This window comes from Penicillium psychrofluorescens (genome assembly GCF_964197705.1).
Source record: "Penicillium psychrofluorescens genome assembly, chromosome: 2".
Taxonomy (NCBI): Eukaryota; Fungi; Ascomycota; class Eurotiomycetes; order Eurotiales; family Aspergillaceae; genus Penicillium; species Penicillium psychrofluorescens.
In genome coordinates, this window is record NC_133440.1 from 2,662,823 (window position 1) to 2,676,429 (window position 13,607).

At 54.8% G+C, this 13,607-nt stretch overlaps 5 protein-coding genes across 5 annotated transcripts; 4 read left to right on the forward strand and 1 right to left on the reverse strand.

Moving 5' to 3' along the window:
• Nucleotides 1-295: 295 nt before the first annotated feature.
• Nucleotides 296-2,979, reverse strand: PFLUO_LOCUS3198 (uncharacterized protein; the record flags this gene model as incomplete). Its single annotated transcript, XM_073780418.1, has 3 exons — nucleotides 296-420; nucleotides 491-2,602; nucleotides 2,655-2,979. 3 exons carry the CDS (start codon nucleotides 2,977-2,979, stop codon nucleotides 296-298), a joined length of 2,562 nt encoding a protein of 853 aa, XP_073637275.1.
• Nucleotides 2,980-4,135: 1,156 nt separating this feature from the next.
• PFLUO_LOCUS3199 (Assembly factor cbp4) lies at nucleotides 4,136-4,624 on the forward strand (the record flags this gene model as incomplete). The annotated part of the gene is made up of 3 exons (XM_073780419.1): nucleotides 4,136-4,173; nucleotides 4,234-4,418; nucleotides 4,497-4,624. The coding sequence occupies 3 exons, from the start codon at nucleotides 4,136-4,138 to the stop codon at nucleotides 4,622-4,624; spliced, it is 351 nt and encodes a 116-aa protein (XP_073637276.1).
• Nucleotides 4,625-5,592: 968 nt separating this feature from the next.
• PFLUO_LOCUS3200 (Vesicle membrane receptor protein (v-SNARE)) lies at nucleotides 5,593-6,091 on the forward strand (the record flags this gene model as incomplete). The annotated part of the gene is made up of 3 exons (XM_073780420.1): nucleotides 5,593-5,709; nucleotides 5,782-6,010; nucleotides 6,066-6,091. The coding sequence occupies 3 exons, from the start codon at nucleotides 5,593-5,595 to the stop codon at nucleotides 6,089-6,091; spliced, it is 372 nt and encodes a 123-aa protein (XP_073637277.1).
• Nucleotides 6,092-7,025: 934 nt separating this feature from the next.
• Nucleotides 7,026-9,883, forward strand: PFLUO_LOCUS3201 (mitochondrial; the record flags this gene model as incomplete). The annotated part of the gene is made up of 3 exons (XM_073780421.1): nucleotides 7,026-9,419; nucleotides 9,498-9,738; nucleotides 9,828-9,883. 3 exons carry the CDS (start codon nucleotides 7,026-7,028, stop codon nucleotides 9,881-9,883), a joined length of 2,691 nt encoding a protein of 896 aa, XP_073637278.1.
• A 1,681-nt stretch (nucleotides 9,884-11,564) lies between these two features.
• PFLUO_LOCUS3202 (R8 protein) lies at nucleotides 11,565-13,399 on the forward strand (the record flags this gene model as incomplete). Its single annotated transcript, XM_073780423.1, has 4 exons — nucleotides 11,565-11,570; nucleotides 11,593-11,669; nucleotides 11,726-12,200; nucleotides 12,248-13,399. 4 exons carry the CDS (start codon nucleotides 11,565-11,567, stop codon nucleotides 13,397-13,399), a joined length of 1,710 nt encoding a protein of 569 aa, XP_073637279.1.
• Nucleotides 13,400-13,607: the final 208 nt, after the last annotated feature.

A 13,607-nucleotide genomic window follows, 5' to 3' on the forward strand; every position in this document is an offset into this window, starting at 1 on the left:
CAACCACCACGGATCCGAGCGAAACATTACAAGAGAGTATGTAGACAACCAACACTGTCCATCTCGTTGCTTTGTCCAGGATAGGGGATAGATAGATCGTACAAAACAACCAACAGCCAAGGAACAAAGGAACCAACCAACCAAGCCAACCCCTCAGCGCCGGTGGTCATCATGAAACAGAAAAGAAAAGAAAAGAAAAGAAAAGAAAAGAAAAGAAAAAAAAAGGTAACCAAAAAGGGTACATGCATGCAACTGGAAGCAGCAATGAAGAAAGAAAAAAAGGTCATATCAGAGATTACATCAGGACACAATCACCATCACTCTGCTTATTAACGGCCGAGCGCGAGAGGCGAGTTTTTTGCATCCGGCCGCCCCGCTTGAGGTCTTCGAGGCGTTCGCGAGCTTTAGGGAATCCTTGCGCTGAACGCGAGCCACAAGATTAGTGTCTGGAGAGCATCTTATAGATGTGATAATGTTAGGCAAGACTCACCTGCTGCACGCCAGTACCACCTCTTCGCATCATCCAGATTAGCCTGCACGCCAATACCCACCTCCGAGAAATAACCCATGGCATACTCGGCCTTCGCCAAGCCCGCCGTGGCAGCTTTGCGTGCCCAGAGATACGCCTCCGTGTCATTCTGCTGCAGGATCCCCTCGGAACCAGTTAGGTACCATCCACTCAGCGCGAGTTCGCTCTGGTGCTCGCCCTGGGCTGCGGCACGGGTATACCAGATGATACTCATGCGGTTATCGACGGGGCAGTTCATCAGTCCGTACTCATACGCGGCGCCCAGACGGAACTGCGAGAACTTGTACCCCAAATCGGCGGCTTGGTGGAACAGCTGGCTGGCGTACTCTTCGTCGCGGATGACGATGTCGTTGCTGCCGGCGCTTTGGTACATGAGAGCCAGTTCGTGCAGCGCGTGTGGATTTTCGGGGTCTGCGCGCTCGGCGGCGCGTTTCAGCCACGAGATTCCCTCGCGGGGACTACGCGCTTGCCCCAGTAGGGCCTTCAGATGGATCATTCCCATCTTGTACATGGCGGGCGTGTCGCCTAGTGTGGCGGCGCGCTTGTACCACTGCACAGCCTTGAAGGGATCGCGTTTTGTTCCGCCGCCTTCCTCGGCTCCGATTTCACAGCAGACCGCGACACGATAGGCAGATTGCGCGTGGCCTGCTTTGGCGGCAGATTGGTATAGCTGGAACGCTTCTTTCGGATCTGGCTCAAGACCCAACAGGCCTTCACCATAGCAATCCGCAAGATAGAACTGTGCGTCGGTGTATCCACCCGAGGCGAGCTTCTTGATGATCTTGTGCGCATCCAGGATGTACTTCTCCTTGGCCCTGGCTTTCATTTTGGGGTCCAGTCGGGCGTTGTCATCAACCAGAACAGTGGCCGCCTCCACGAGTTTCTTGGCTAGAAGAAGCTGTGTCTTGAGATCAGCCGGATTGCCTCTCGCTTGCTGTTGCAACCGCTGCAGCTCCTCGTGAGTGACAGGTGCACGCGCTGCGGGCGTTCCATCTGGAGGCACGGGCTGTGGGGTAGCGGGCGCAGGGGAGGAAGTATTGGTGTATTGCCGCACAGGTGCTGGCTTTTGGTCGAGGCCGGGTCTGAATGGGGTTGGATGCGAGGGCAAGGCATCTGGGTTCAGAGGCTCTGGCATCGCTGCCGGGTCATTGTAGCCTGGTTGATTTGTTCGAAGTGGGGGAGGGCCGTTGGAATATCCACCAGGAGACTGATATCCCACATTCTCCTGTTGGGGAGGAACGGGTGGAGCATCACCGGGGATATCAAATTGAAAGCCGGCATTTTCGAACTGGTTTGGGGGATCATTTTGGCGGAGGTTGGGTTGTGACTTGGAACGCGGAGGCTGGGACGCAGAATTCGGATCGTACGCGGAGTACTGACCCCCCGAGGCCGAGGCCGGGATTCTTGCCTTGCTCCTGGGTGCCTCCAGTCCCATCTCATCAATCGGACCATTCTGCTGTCCTGCCGCGATGGCGTCAAAATTCGGCATGTCCGATTCTTCGCCTGGCGTCCCTCCTTCAAAGTAGGACTCCAAGAACTCCTTGGGTGCATACGACACTCGATGGGCGGGATCAGGCGGCGGTGCCATCAGGCCCATATCCATTCGTCCTGGCCGTGTACCACTAGCTGTACTCGGTCGTGGTGGCTGGACCTCGCCCATGGGACTTGGTGGATATTCGGGTTCCATGTAGCTCGCCTGGCCAGGGTACATGCCCCCCGGGCCCATCGGCGGGCCTCGGTTGGGCATCGTTGCGCTTCGGCCTGGCGGAGGCATCACATTCGGGTCTGTAAAGGATCGTTCAGGCCCAGGTCTGCCTGATCTTCCGGGAGGCCCGTAAGGAGGGCCACGGCTGGAATTCGGTGGCGGCCCGCGCGGAGGAGGCGCCCGCATATCTGGTCGTCTCGAGCCGGGAGGTGGTCGACTCGAGGGTCCTCTGCCGTTGATATCCATCTGCGCCATGCCTTTCTCCAGCGAAGGGCCCCTGGCCGGCAGACCGCGTCGATCTTTTGGGGTTGGAGGGAAGGACGGGAAAGGGTTGTCGAAGTTCTCGCCTGGCGGAGGACGCGATCCCGCTAGGTCTGTGAGTGTCGTCCCATCATGAGGTTCTGGGTCTGGATCACTTACGCGGCGCTCTCGAGCGTTTCTGTGCTGGCGGTCTATCCCCGGAATAGCCACGAGGAGGTGGTCGGCCATATCCTGGAGCTGGGGCACCAGGCGGCGGCGGTCCATACCCCCCACGCGTCGACCGCGGCTGAGACTGCGGGCTGGAGGCGACCGACGGATAATTGTACGACCCATCTTCGTAGCCCGCGTCGCCATATCCGTAGTCCTGGCCGCCGTAGCCACCGTTGCCGTAATAAGGATCTTGTCCGTAGCCGGCAGGATCGGCAGCCTGCCCTCCGTACTGTCTCGTCGGCGGCGGCCGCGCCGCACGTTGCTGATATGCCATGGCGCACACAGAGGGAGTAGCGGAGAGTCTTGCCGAGGCGGTTTAACGGAACGCGCTGGCCGTCCTCGCTATGATGGCGGTATGCAGGGAGGGGGGGGTGTCCAGTCACTGAACGAAGGAGTTAGTTAGCCGCAGATATCTAGCACCAGATCACAACCGCGCACAGCAGCAGGCAGGCGATGGTCGCACTGAGGTCTAGTCATGCCACCAGTGAGCCTGGTGCTGGAAGCTTCGTGGTCACGCCGCGACCGGGGGAGGGGACTAGGTCAGGAGCAGCAGGCGCAGGGGGCCGTGCCGTGCCGCGGCAGTGAAAACGGAAGAACAAGACAGGAGCAGAACGTACCCCCTCGCGACAGAGCGAGCACTTAGTAACTTCTGAATACAATGTTGAAGCAAAAGTGGGAGGAAGTGGGAGCAAGTAGTTGGGCAGAATCCAATAATGATCAATGGAAGACGGGCGGTCGGTCATGGATTCCAGGGATTTATTTCGTGACCCCACTGCAATCACCCACGCCGGACCTGAAAAGTTCCAGACCGTGGTTGGTTCGGTGGGTGATCGGAGAAGGACTCCCTGACTCTGACAGGGCGTAGTGTCTTATAGTCCGCGAGAACAGGTTTGCCGGCAATTCCCATCACCAGATTGGCGGCTCTGTTGGTACCTGACGATCAGGGGTGGGAGAGACTGCTCTTACAATACATTCAATAGGAGGTAGCTCAACAAAGACCCAGTGAGGTGTAGCTAGGGATTATGGCAAGGCGGAAACCCAGAGTCTTAAAAGAAAAATGTCCCAGTCCAGTCTGCTTCGGTCACCCTCTGGCGAACCGGTGGAAATGAAGAAGGACCGGAGAAGCAAATCCAGTGCGGATCTCGCTGACTAACGAGTCCAGGAGCAAGGCAGTGACAGATTGTTTGGTCTCTAACCAAGTGAATCTCAACTAAATCATGAAAAGAAGAGAGAAGATCAGAGATGCCCTGACGTCGGCGTATACTTCTGTCAAGTCGAACAAGGGTGAGACATAATTCCCCAATCGAGTAAGGCTGACTGCGCCACACCACACACAGCCACACCTGCGCCACTCGATCATCACTCTCTGCTTCCCTCGCGCCTCCTAGCCATAACCTATTCTATCACTCCACCCTCGCCAGACACCCACCATGTCTCGCGCAGGCATCTGGCTCAAAATCCTCGGCGCGTACGTCCCCTCTCACATCCATTCCTAATCAGCCAATGCTCACACAGACCTATCCACCAGCGGCATCATCGTCTCCGTCGGCGGTCCTCTCTTCGTACAATCCATCCGCCCCACAGACGAAGAACTAGTTAAGCGATACAATCCGGACCTTCAGAAGCGCAGTGCCGAACAAGGGGAGCAGCGCGCGCAGGATTTCGAGAACTACGTGAATAAGTTGAAGGAGTGGTCGAAGTCGGATAGATCCAGTGCGTCACATTCCGCTCGATGGTTGTCAGCAAGCAATGAAATAGGGGAAGTCTTCGGGCTGGGCTAATTGATTGCAGTTTGGTTCGCGGCGAAGGACCAGCAGGAGTCCAAACAGGCGGCGATGGATACGCAGCGCGCCAAGGCGAGCGAGGATGCGAGGATACAGCGGGATGAGATGCGGAAGGAGTTGCTCGGCAAGAAATAGGATGGGAGATTGGAGTTTCATGATTGGCATGATGTGTACGATATGTGTGAGTCTCCCGATGGCTGCTCTGGAAGTGTCGGATGATCTACTATGATCACCCATAGTATGGACTGTGTATATTCAAACAATATGACCCATTTCACTCAGTGCATGTCATGATGGCATCGAATTCTTCATGCAGGAACCCAGGCCCTGCATGCATATAGATTCGAAGGAGACAACGAAATTAGGCTGACGCAGACAGCGAGAGAACCAGGCATCCATGTAATGAGATCTATTACAAAAACACGAGATGCCAATGGAACAGTAATAATAGTAATAATAATAATAATGATGGTATTAATCTGCCATCAAATGCCGAGTCCTGGTCCTAGGATCCGACAAGACAGTACATGGACGGAGTATATAGTCACTGTGCTGGCGATCGGCAGATCACCCGGCGACACATGAAGAGACACGGAACGAGTAAGCGCCGGCACAATTTGCCTGACCCGGAACTATGAATAGCAGCAGTTGCTCAAGAACGGACTGCATAGGCAGCCACATATTATTCTACAATACTTACCGCATCCAAAATCCTCTGGCGGTGGCAATATTATTCTCACTCCTTATTCAGCCGCCCTTTATGGTTGAAACCGCTAGACCCAAACTTCCAATTTCCAATTGAGACAACGCCTCTCACGTGACTCTCCAGCAACTTGTCCGCTTCATTCCAGAACACTGCCTCTCTCTCTCTCTTTCTTCCCTTCCCTCCCCTTCAACTCCATCTGCTCCTTCCCACCCGCTACCAAACTCCCGAGTCCGTGACTCTCGACGCTTATTCTACCAACACTGCCGGTCGGCTTTCTGCGCCCCAACCAGCAACCACTCCCGTGCAACCAACCCCCGTTGTCGGGCAACCCAACCTCACGCCCAGCCACTCACCACAACCTCACTCCACGCCTCCTCTCAATCCTCCCATCACCATCATGTCTTCCTCCGAGCCGCCCTATGACCCCTATATCCCCTCCGGTTCAAACGGCGCCACCGCCGCCACCTCCACCAACCAGCAAAATGGCACCCAGCGAACGGCCGCCTTGCAAGCAGTAAGCAATAATGCCTGTCAACACGCGTCGCACACCCCATCCTCTGACTTTTCCTTTTTTGCCTCTCAATAGCAAATCGACGATACCGTCGGCGTGATGCGCGAGAACATCAACAAGGTTTCGCAGCGTGGCGAACGCCTCGACTCTCTGCAGGACAAGACCGACAACCTGGCCGTCTCGGCCCAGGGGTTCCGTCGGGGCGCGAATCGCGTGCGCAAGCAGATGTGGTGGAAGGATATGAAGATGCGCGTATGCCTGTTTGCCTGCGTGATCATCCTGATTATCGTGATTGTCGTGGGAGGTAAGCAAAGCAAAGAATTCTCTCATATGAGCGATTTGTACTAACCCTCGACCAGCCGTCTTTGGTAGCCGCCACCATTAGGATTAGGCTGCGCATGCAACGCAACATCTTTCGTTTGGGACATGGGACACGCACGCACTTGACTTGGGAATCTGTTCGCCAGGGTTGTTTTTTTCTTACTGTTTATGACAATCAGGGGAAGAAAGCCCGCTGTATTTTCTTTCGCCCCTAATACCTCTCTTCTGCTATTTTGATCTGGACGTGGTTGTGATGACCCGATTTTCTTGATTCGACGACGATCCGGATTGTCTATGTAGGCAATTCGGGCTCATGTCAAGAATGTAAATGATACTCCTCTGATGCCGTGTTTGAGTACTTTATAGTTTTTGTTTATCTGTCTAGCTGCAATCAACGTTTCAGCGTTAGGATCGCTTCGTGATTCATGGCGTGATCCGGCTCTAGCTGGGTCGTCTTGGCAAACCAATCCGTGGGTGGCTACATCCTACTACGTACCTACATAGCATGGTAGAAATTAACTGGATTAGGCCCGCGACCACGCCAGAGTGGAGGAGGTGGATAGACGCCCACGAGTCACACGAGCGCAGTGGATCAGATAAACTACCAGATTGTCTCCGAGCATCGGTGGGTTGGGAGGGTCTCGGTTGAGTGGTCGAATGTCCGGCGCGAAAAGGGCAGCGTATTTAAATCCACAGTTGACCGTTCATAATTCGTATAAATAAGTCCTCCTAATCCTTTCTCAGTAATATATATACCTCGTTATTTCCCCTATACTCCCGACAGGAGTGTAAGTTACCTGCCCTGACGAAGTTCACCGCCTCCCGAAACCAGCGTTATCACTCCGACGGCCGGCCGATAATCGAAAATCTCTTGGGTGACTAACCTTTTCGTCCTCCCCCCCAACTACTTGTTCCTTTCCACCCAACACAACAACAATAATAAATCCCTCAGCTCTCCCCTTGTCTTGGTCAGCTGCCGCATGCTGGCTGCTGCCACCATGCTCTCCCTTCGTACCGCCGTGCGGAGAGCTTCCTCCAAGCCCCTCCGATCGCTCTCCGCATCGCACACCGTCCGTTCGCCCGCCCGCCATGCGCTGAAGACCACCACCACTGTCTCTCCCCAGCAGCGTCGGGGCTACTCGCGCTCTACCGACCCTCATCTCACCTCCACCCGCAGCACCGTCGTCCAGCTGCTCAGCAACATTGGCTCCAAGCGTGAGGTCCAGCAGTACCTGTCTCACTTCACCTCCGTCTCCTCCCAGCAATTCGCCGTGATCAAGGTTGGCGGTGCCATTATTACCGAGCATCTCGAGACTCTGTCGTCTGCTCTGGCGTTCCTCAACCATGTCGGCCTCTACCCCATCGTCGTGCACGGTGCCGGGCCCCAGCTGAATCGCATGCTGGAGGCTGCGGGTGTGGAGCCCCAATTCGAAGATGGGATCCGGGTCACTGATGGTAAGACATTGGCGCTGGCGCGGAAGCTATTTCTCGAGGAGAATATGAAGCTTGTGGAGGAGCTGGAGCGGATGGGCGTGCGTGCTCGTCCTATCACTGCAGGCGTCTTCTCCGCCGACTACCTCGACAAGCCCAAGTACAACCTGGTCGGCAAGATCAATGGCGTTGATAAGGCTCCCATTGAATCTGCTATTGCTGCCGGTTGCTTGCCTATTCTCACTTCCATGGCGGAGACCCCTGATGGGCAGGTGCTCAATGTCAATGCGGACGTGGCTGCCGGTGAGCTCGCTCGCTCTCTGCAGCCGCTGAAGATTGTATACCTGGCCGAGAAGGGCGGTCTGTTCAACGGTGACACCGGTGAGAAGATCTCTGCCATCAATCTCGACGAGGAGTACGACCACCTCATGAGCCAGTGGTGGGTGCGTCACGGCACCCGCTTGAAGATCAAGGAGATGCAGGACCTGCTGGCCGACCTGCCGCGCTCGTCCAGCGTTGCCATTATCCACCCTGCCGATCTTCAGAAGGAACTGTTCACCGACTCTGGTGCTGGTACTCTGATTCGTCGGGGTAACAAGATTCACGTCAAGAGTTCGCTCTCCGACTTCGAGGACCTGCAGACCCTGAAGGATGTGCTGGTTCGTGACCGCGAGGGTCTGGATGCCCGCGCCGTGGTTGACCGTTACGTCGACGGTTTGCAGCAGCACGAGTTCAGAATCTACTCCGATGAGCCGATGGAGGCTCTCGCCGTGGTGCTCCCCCCTCAGCAGGGTGCTTTGATGGCCCATCTGGCGACCTTCGCCATCACCAAGTCCGGCTGGTTGACAAACGTTGCCGACAATGTCTTCGCCAGTATCAAGAAGGACTTCCCCAAGTTGGCGTGGACCGTCAAGGAGGACGACGAGAACCTGACCTGGTTCTTTGACAAGGCCGACGGCAGCCTCAGCCGTGAGGGCGAGGTTCTGTTCTGGTATGGTGTCGAGAGCGGCGAGGAGGTCAAGCAGCTTGTCCAGGAGTTCAACAAGCATGGCCGCCAGATGTTCGGTGATATCAACCTCGAGTCGCGCCTCCACCGCGCGGCCGAAGCTGCTCTAAACAATGTTTCGACGGGCTTTGGCGCTAGCGGTGCCTCAACTGAGCAGAGGCGCGCCTTTTCCACGACTAGCAATGCTCTCCGGGCTACCCGCTCGAGGCGCCCTGCCGTTGCTGTGAATGCTCGCCGCACCTATGCCACCACCAACCCCAACCCCCCTCTGGGCGAAAAGAACGCGTCCAACACCCAGCCCGCCAAGGTTGCTCTGATCGGTGCCCGCGGCTACACCGGGCAGGCCCTGATCAACCTGCTCAATGCACACCCCAACATGGACCTGCGCCATGTGTCGTCTCGCGAGCTGGCCGGTAAGAAGCTCCAGGGCTACGACAAGCGGGAGATTATCTACGAGAACCTGAGCCCGGAGGATGTCCGCAGGATGTCCGCCAATGGCGACATTGACTGCTGGGTGATGGCCCTGCCGAACGGGATCTGCAAGCCCTTTGTCGACGCCGTCAACCAGGGTGCCGACAAGGGCAACGTGATCATCGACCTCAGCGCGGACTATCGCTTCGACGCGAATTGGACCTACGGTCTGCCTGAGCTGGTCAACCGCTCCGACATCGCCAAGGCTACCCGCATCGCCAACCCGGGCTGCTACGCCACCGCCGCTCAGCTGGGCATCGCGCCTCTTATCCCGTACCTCGCGGGCCAGCCTACCACCTTTGGTGTCTCCGGCTATTCGGGCGCCGGCACGAAGCCCAGCCCGAAGAACGACGTCAACAACCTCACCAACAACCTAATCCCCTACAGTCTGACGGACCACATCCACGAGCGGGAAATCAGCGCACAGCTCGGCACCAGCATTGCCTTTATCCCGCACGTCGCCGTCTGGTTCCAGGGTATCCACGTATGTTTCTTTCCCATTCCATTTACTCTCACACTCAAATCCAGACTCCAATCAAGCTGACTCTTTTCTTTCGTCTAGCACTCAATCAGCATCCCCCTCAAGGAAGAGATGACCTCCCGCGACATCCGCAACCTCTACCAAGACCGCTACGCCGGCGAGAAGCTCGTCAAGATCGTCGGCGAGGCACCCCTGGTTAAGAACATCGCTGGTCGTCACGGTGTTGAGATTGGTGGTTTCGCTGTGCACTCGAGCGGAAAGCGCGTTGTTGTTTGCGCTACCATTGACAATTTGCTGAAGGGTGCTGCGACTCAGTGTTTGCGTGAGTTTACCCTTTCCACCTTTCCTTCTCTTCTTCTGCTCTATGAGACCGAGAAAGAATGTGTTTATACTGACAATTGTTCAATGTAGAAAACATGAACCTCGCCCTCGGATACTCGGAGTACGAGGGTATTCCTCTAGAATAAAGATGACAAGGAAAGAGAGAGTAAAAATAGAATAGTGCTCGCATATCCCGTCTGTCTGTCTGTCATACCCCCCTTCGCGTGCGCTGCAATGCATCCTGCCAGGTCGCTATGGGGTTGGGGTTGGGGTTGATCCGTTGTCGTTGTGGTTGTTGATTGGTAGTTGGAGCAAGAGGAAGATGTTTCGTCGTTGTTCATGTCCATGTTCGTGTATTTTGAATTCTCATTTTGGTCCGATATTGATCGTTGGTGCCTGGTTCTATTTTTTTTTTTTTTTTTTGGTTTCTGTTTCTATGCTTTGCCTAGATTCGTCTCTCGGCGGGGTTTGAGGGCCGAGGGGTCTGTTGAAAAGCAGCGTTTTTGGTTTTCTCAAGTCGTTTTCGGTTTCCTGATCAGGGTGGATGAGCTTATATAAATAAATATATACATAATATATATATATATATATATAGCAATCTCTTTTTCTATTCTTCTAGATTTAGATGGTTATCTACCTGACGGTAGGTGATGTGTGGTTGGGGCTGAAGGCATTGATTTTATTCAGATATACTATACCCTGCTTCGAGCTGCATCTCAACCAATTCCTTCATCTCATTGCCCTTGGGAGATGTGAATGAGGATCTGAACCTGCTGTGATTGAGCCAACTTAAAATTCTCTCGGTCGTACCATCCCAGGTCCAATACTAAGTAGCATGGTCCCCAGTCTGATACACAGCATGTTCTGATTCTTCGACAGTCATGCCAATCCAATCCCCCCAAAATTATTCAGCCAGGAGAGAAGACAAGCTACCCAAGGGTGTAGTTTATTTATGTATGTAAAGCAGGGACCTGTGTATCTGCAGATTTTTTCTGTGTGGTAAATTGAGAAAGACTTTCACAGTCGCTCTACTGCCTTCTTTCCTTCCTCTTCTTCACCCCAACCCAACCTGTCACTGACCATCTTTCCTTTCTCCATTACCCATTTTGCACACTCATATCGTGCCATCGTATTCTTCCAGCCTGGTTTTATTTTCCCTTCCCGTACTCGCCACCACGGCCATATTCTCGCGTCCCCTTCAACCTACCCTTCTCTCTTGCTTGAACTTGCTCATCCCGAGACCCAAGATAGCAGGCGATACGAAACCTACTTCCAGACAGGTCCTTGAGATTGAAACGTGTGAAAGACGTGTCTCGTGTCCGATACACGGCAATCTTCATTCTGAAGGACGGGTGCGGGTTGCAGACTCCATCTGAGGCATTGCAATCACCATGTTCTACAGTCACGAAAGTGAGTTTACCTTGTAATTCGCAAGTGAAAGCTAGCGACTGGCGTATTCCATGTCATATTGACAGTCCGAGTACAGTCCTCACCTCGCCCGAGCACGGCGTTGCGACCATCTGGTCAGTATCCAAGTCTCTCTGTCCTCGCCGTCCGTATTCCCGCGAGAAGCTAAGCATGCCTTGCAACCAAGGCTCGTGGCAACCCTCGGCTCCAGGTCGATCACCCGACGAGTGAATCGAAAGGCGATCCTCGACGTCGATGTTCCCCAGGCATGCAGAGTCATTATTAACCCCGAGGCGCCGATGGCGTTGCGCCTTCAAGGAAGTCTGCTGTATGTCACACCCAAATCAGGAGATCAATTTTTTTTTTGCGCGCTGACAAGCCGTTTGTTAGGTACGGCGTCTCAAGAGTCTACAACCAGCAATGCGGGTATACATTGCTGGAGGTGCAGGGGATGCATGATCGGATGGCGTCGCTGTTGCGGTTGATTCCCGGTAGCGGACTGGATCCTAGTGCTGGCAAGGCTAAGTGAGTATAGTGTGTTTTCTGTGCTTGGGTGTTAATTTACTAAACTCAGGTGTCAGACCAGGCCAGCTCATCGTTCCGTATGACCCAGCTTTCCTACCCGAGACGGGCCTTCCGGGTTTGGATATTGATTTTTCAGCATTTGACAAGATGGTGGAGGAGAGCTTCAGCCAGAAGTCTATTGGTTGGTGGTTGAAGTCGCCTATGGCCAGCCAGATGCTCTCCTCTGAAATCGAGAGCATCCAGATAGATCTTCCGTCGGATGATATCCTGAGAGATATTGGTGTGATGAATGCTCAGAGTGATGCTAACAGCCTCATTCAAAAGCGAAGTGCCGCTAGCAAAATGCATGGTTCTCGCGTGGGAGACGAGGAGCAAGGAATCCTCCTTCAGCCCGATTTCGAGTTCGACGAGGATGGGAATATCGTGGAACTTAGCCCATCGCGGCTGTCACCGCGGAGGAGCAGGTCTATCTTCGAACTAGAGGAGAATGACCGTAAAGAAGCGGGATATGAGGGTTGGCAGAGGCTCCAGGTATGTTCCACGGCCGAGGACAAGAGTTTGTACTCACATTGTTGCAGTCTGAGAACAAAATCGAGGAAATTGCAAAAGAGGATGATCAGAACCCCATTGACAACGACGAACAACTTGAAGTCCAAGAGACGCGAGTCCGACAGGCTCGACGGGAAGCCAAATCTATCGTTGCTGACAGCAGCACGACCATCCGCAACGCCGATTTGGCGCAGTGGAACGAGGGATATAGCTCCAACATGGCCCAGGCATGGAAGCAGAAGCAGCTCAACAAGATTCCAACGCTGGCCAAGAAGAACGCCGCGTTCTGGGTATTCGGCAAGGGTATCGGGTCGGTTGGGACGGGGTTGGGGGTGAGCCATGAAACCCACCCGCTGAAATGTTACTCGGGCGATGAGCTGTACGACGTCGTGTGTGTGGTCTTCCGACAGAACGGAAGGAAGCGCGCCCATAGCCCTGACGGGGACGAGTCAGGTTCGACGCCTCATCGAATGCGTGTCCATGATGATAGCTACCGTGACACGGATCAATCGATGCGGGATGTGGAAACGGGACGTCAGGGACCGGGGAGCCTCTATGATGACCATTCCTCGCAGATGCCATGGAACATCACGGCTTCCGTGCAGAGCTCCCAGCGTGGTCGGGGACTGGGTAGCGAGCTGTCTTCGCGAGGATATGGCGAAGGCCGAACATCGCGACCTCGGAGTCGTCTCACGAGTGCAAGCCCGCTCGCCGGACGGAGCTATCTCGATGGACGCGAACGCGCCAGCAGCCTTTCGCTCCCGAGCTACGAACTAGATGACCTTGATATCATGCAGTATCTCGAAAGCGAACTTGCAGCGGACCGCGAGAGTCTCAGCATGATCTCAACGCGACGTCAGTCCGAGGTTCAGCGCGTCACGTCCACTCTCGACTGGGAGAGTTTAAACTTCCTCGAATTCATCAAGACCAATGTGCAATCTCAAGTCGGACCGGGTTGGAGCGGAAGTGGTGAGGAACCAAGCCAGATCGCATTCTCGACCATCCTGCCTCCGGTGAAGACCTCGCGCGCCGTTGCCACGCATGGATTGATGAACGTGCTCACGCTCGCCACGAAGGGCGTTCTAACTCTCTACCAAGATCCCTACGAGGATGAGAGTAATGCCAGGTTCGGGACGCGCTACCGGTACGGTGAGATTCATCTGCGGCTGGCCGGCTTGTGAGTGGACGCGTGGTGGTACACGGGGTGGCGCGACGGTTAGGTGCAGACAGACGGACGGGGTCAGTCAGCTAGCTATTTATCGGGAGATTTTCAGCGTGGTGGGCATTTCGGTATTCGGGTCTTTTTTTACTTTTTTCTTCTTCTTCCTTTCTTCGCCAGATACAATCCTGGCCATGGTATGAAGTTGCATGGCCAATGGATGGGCTCTG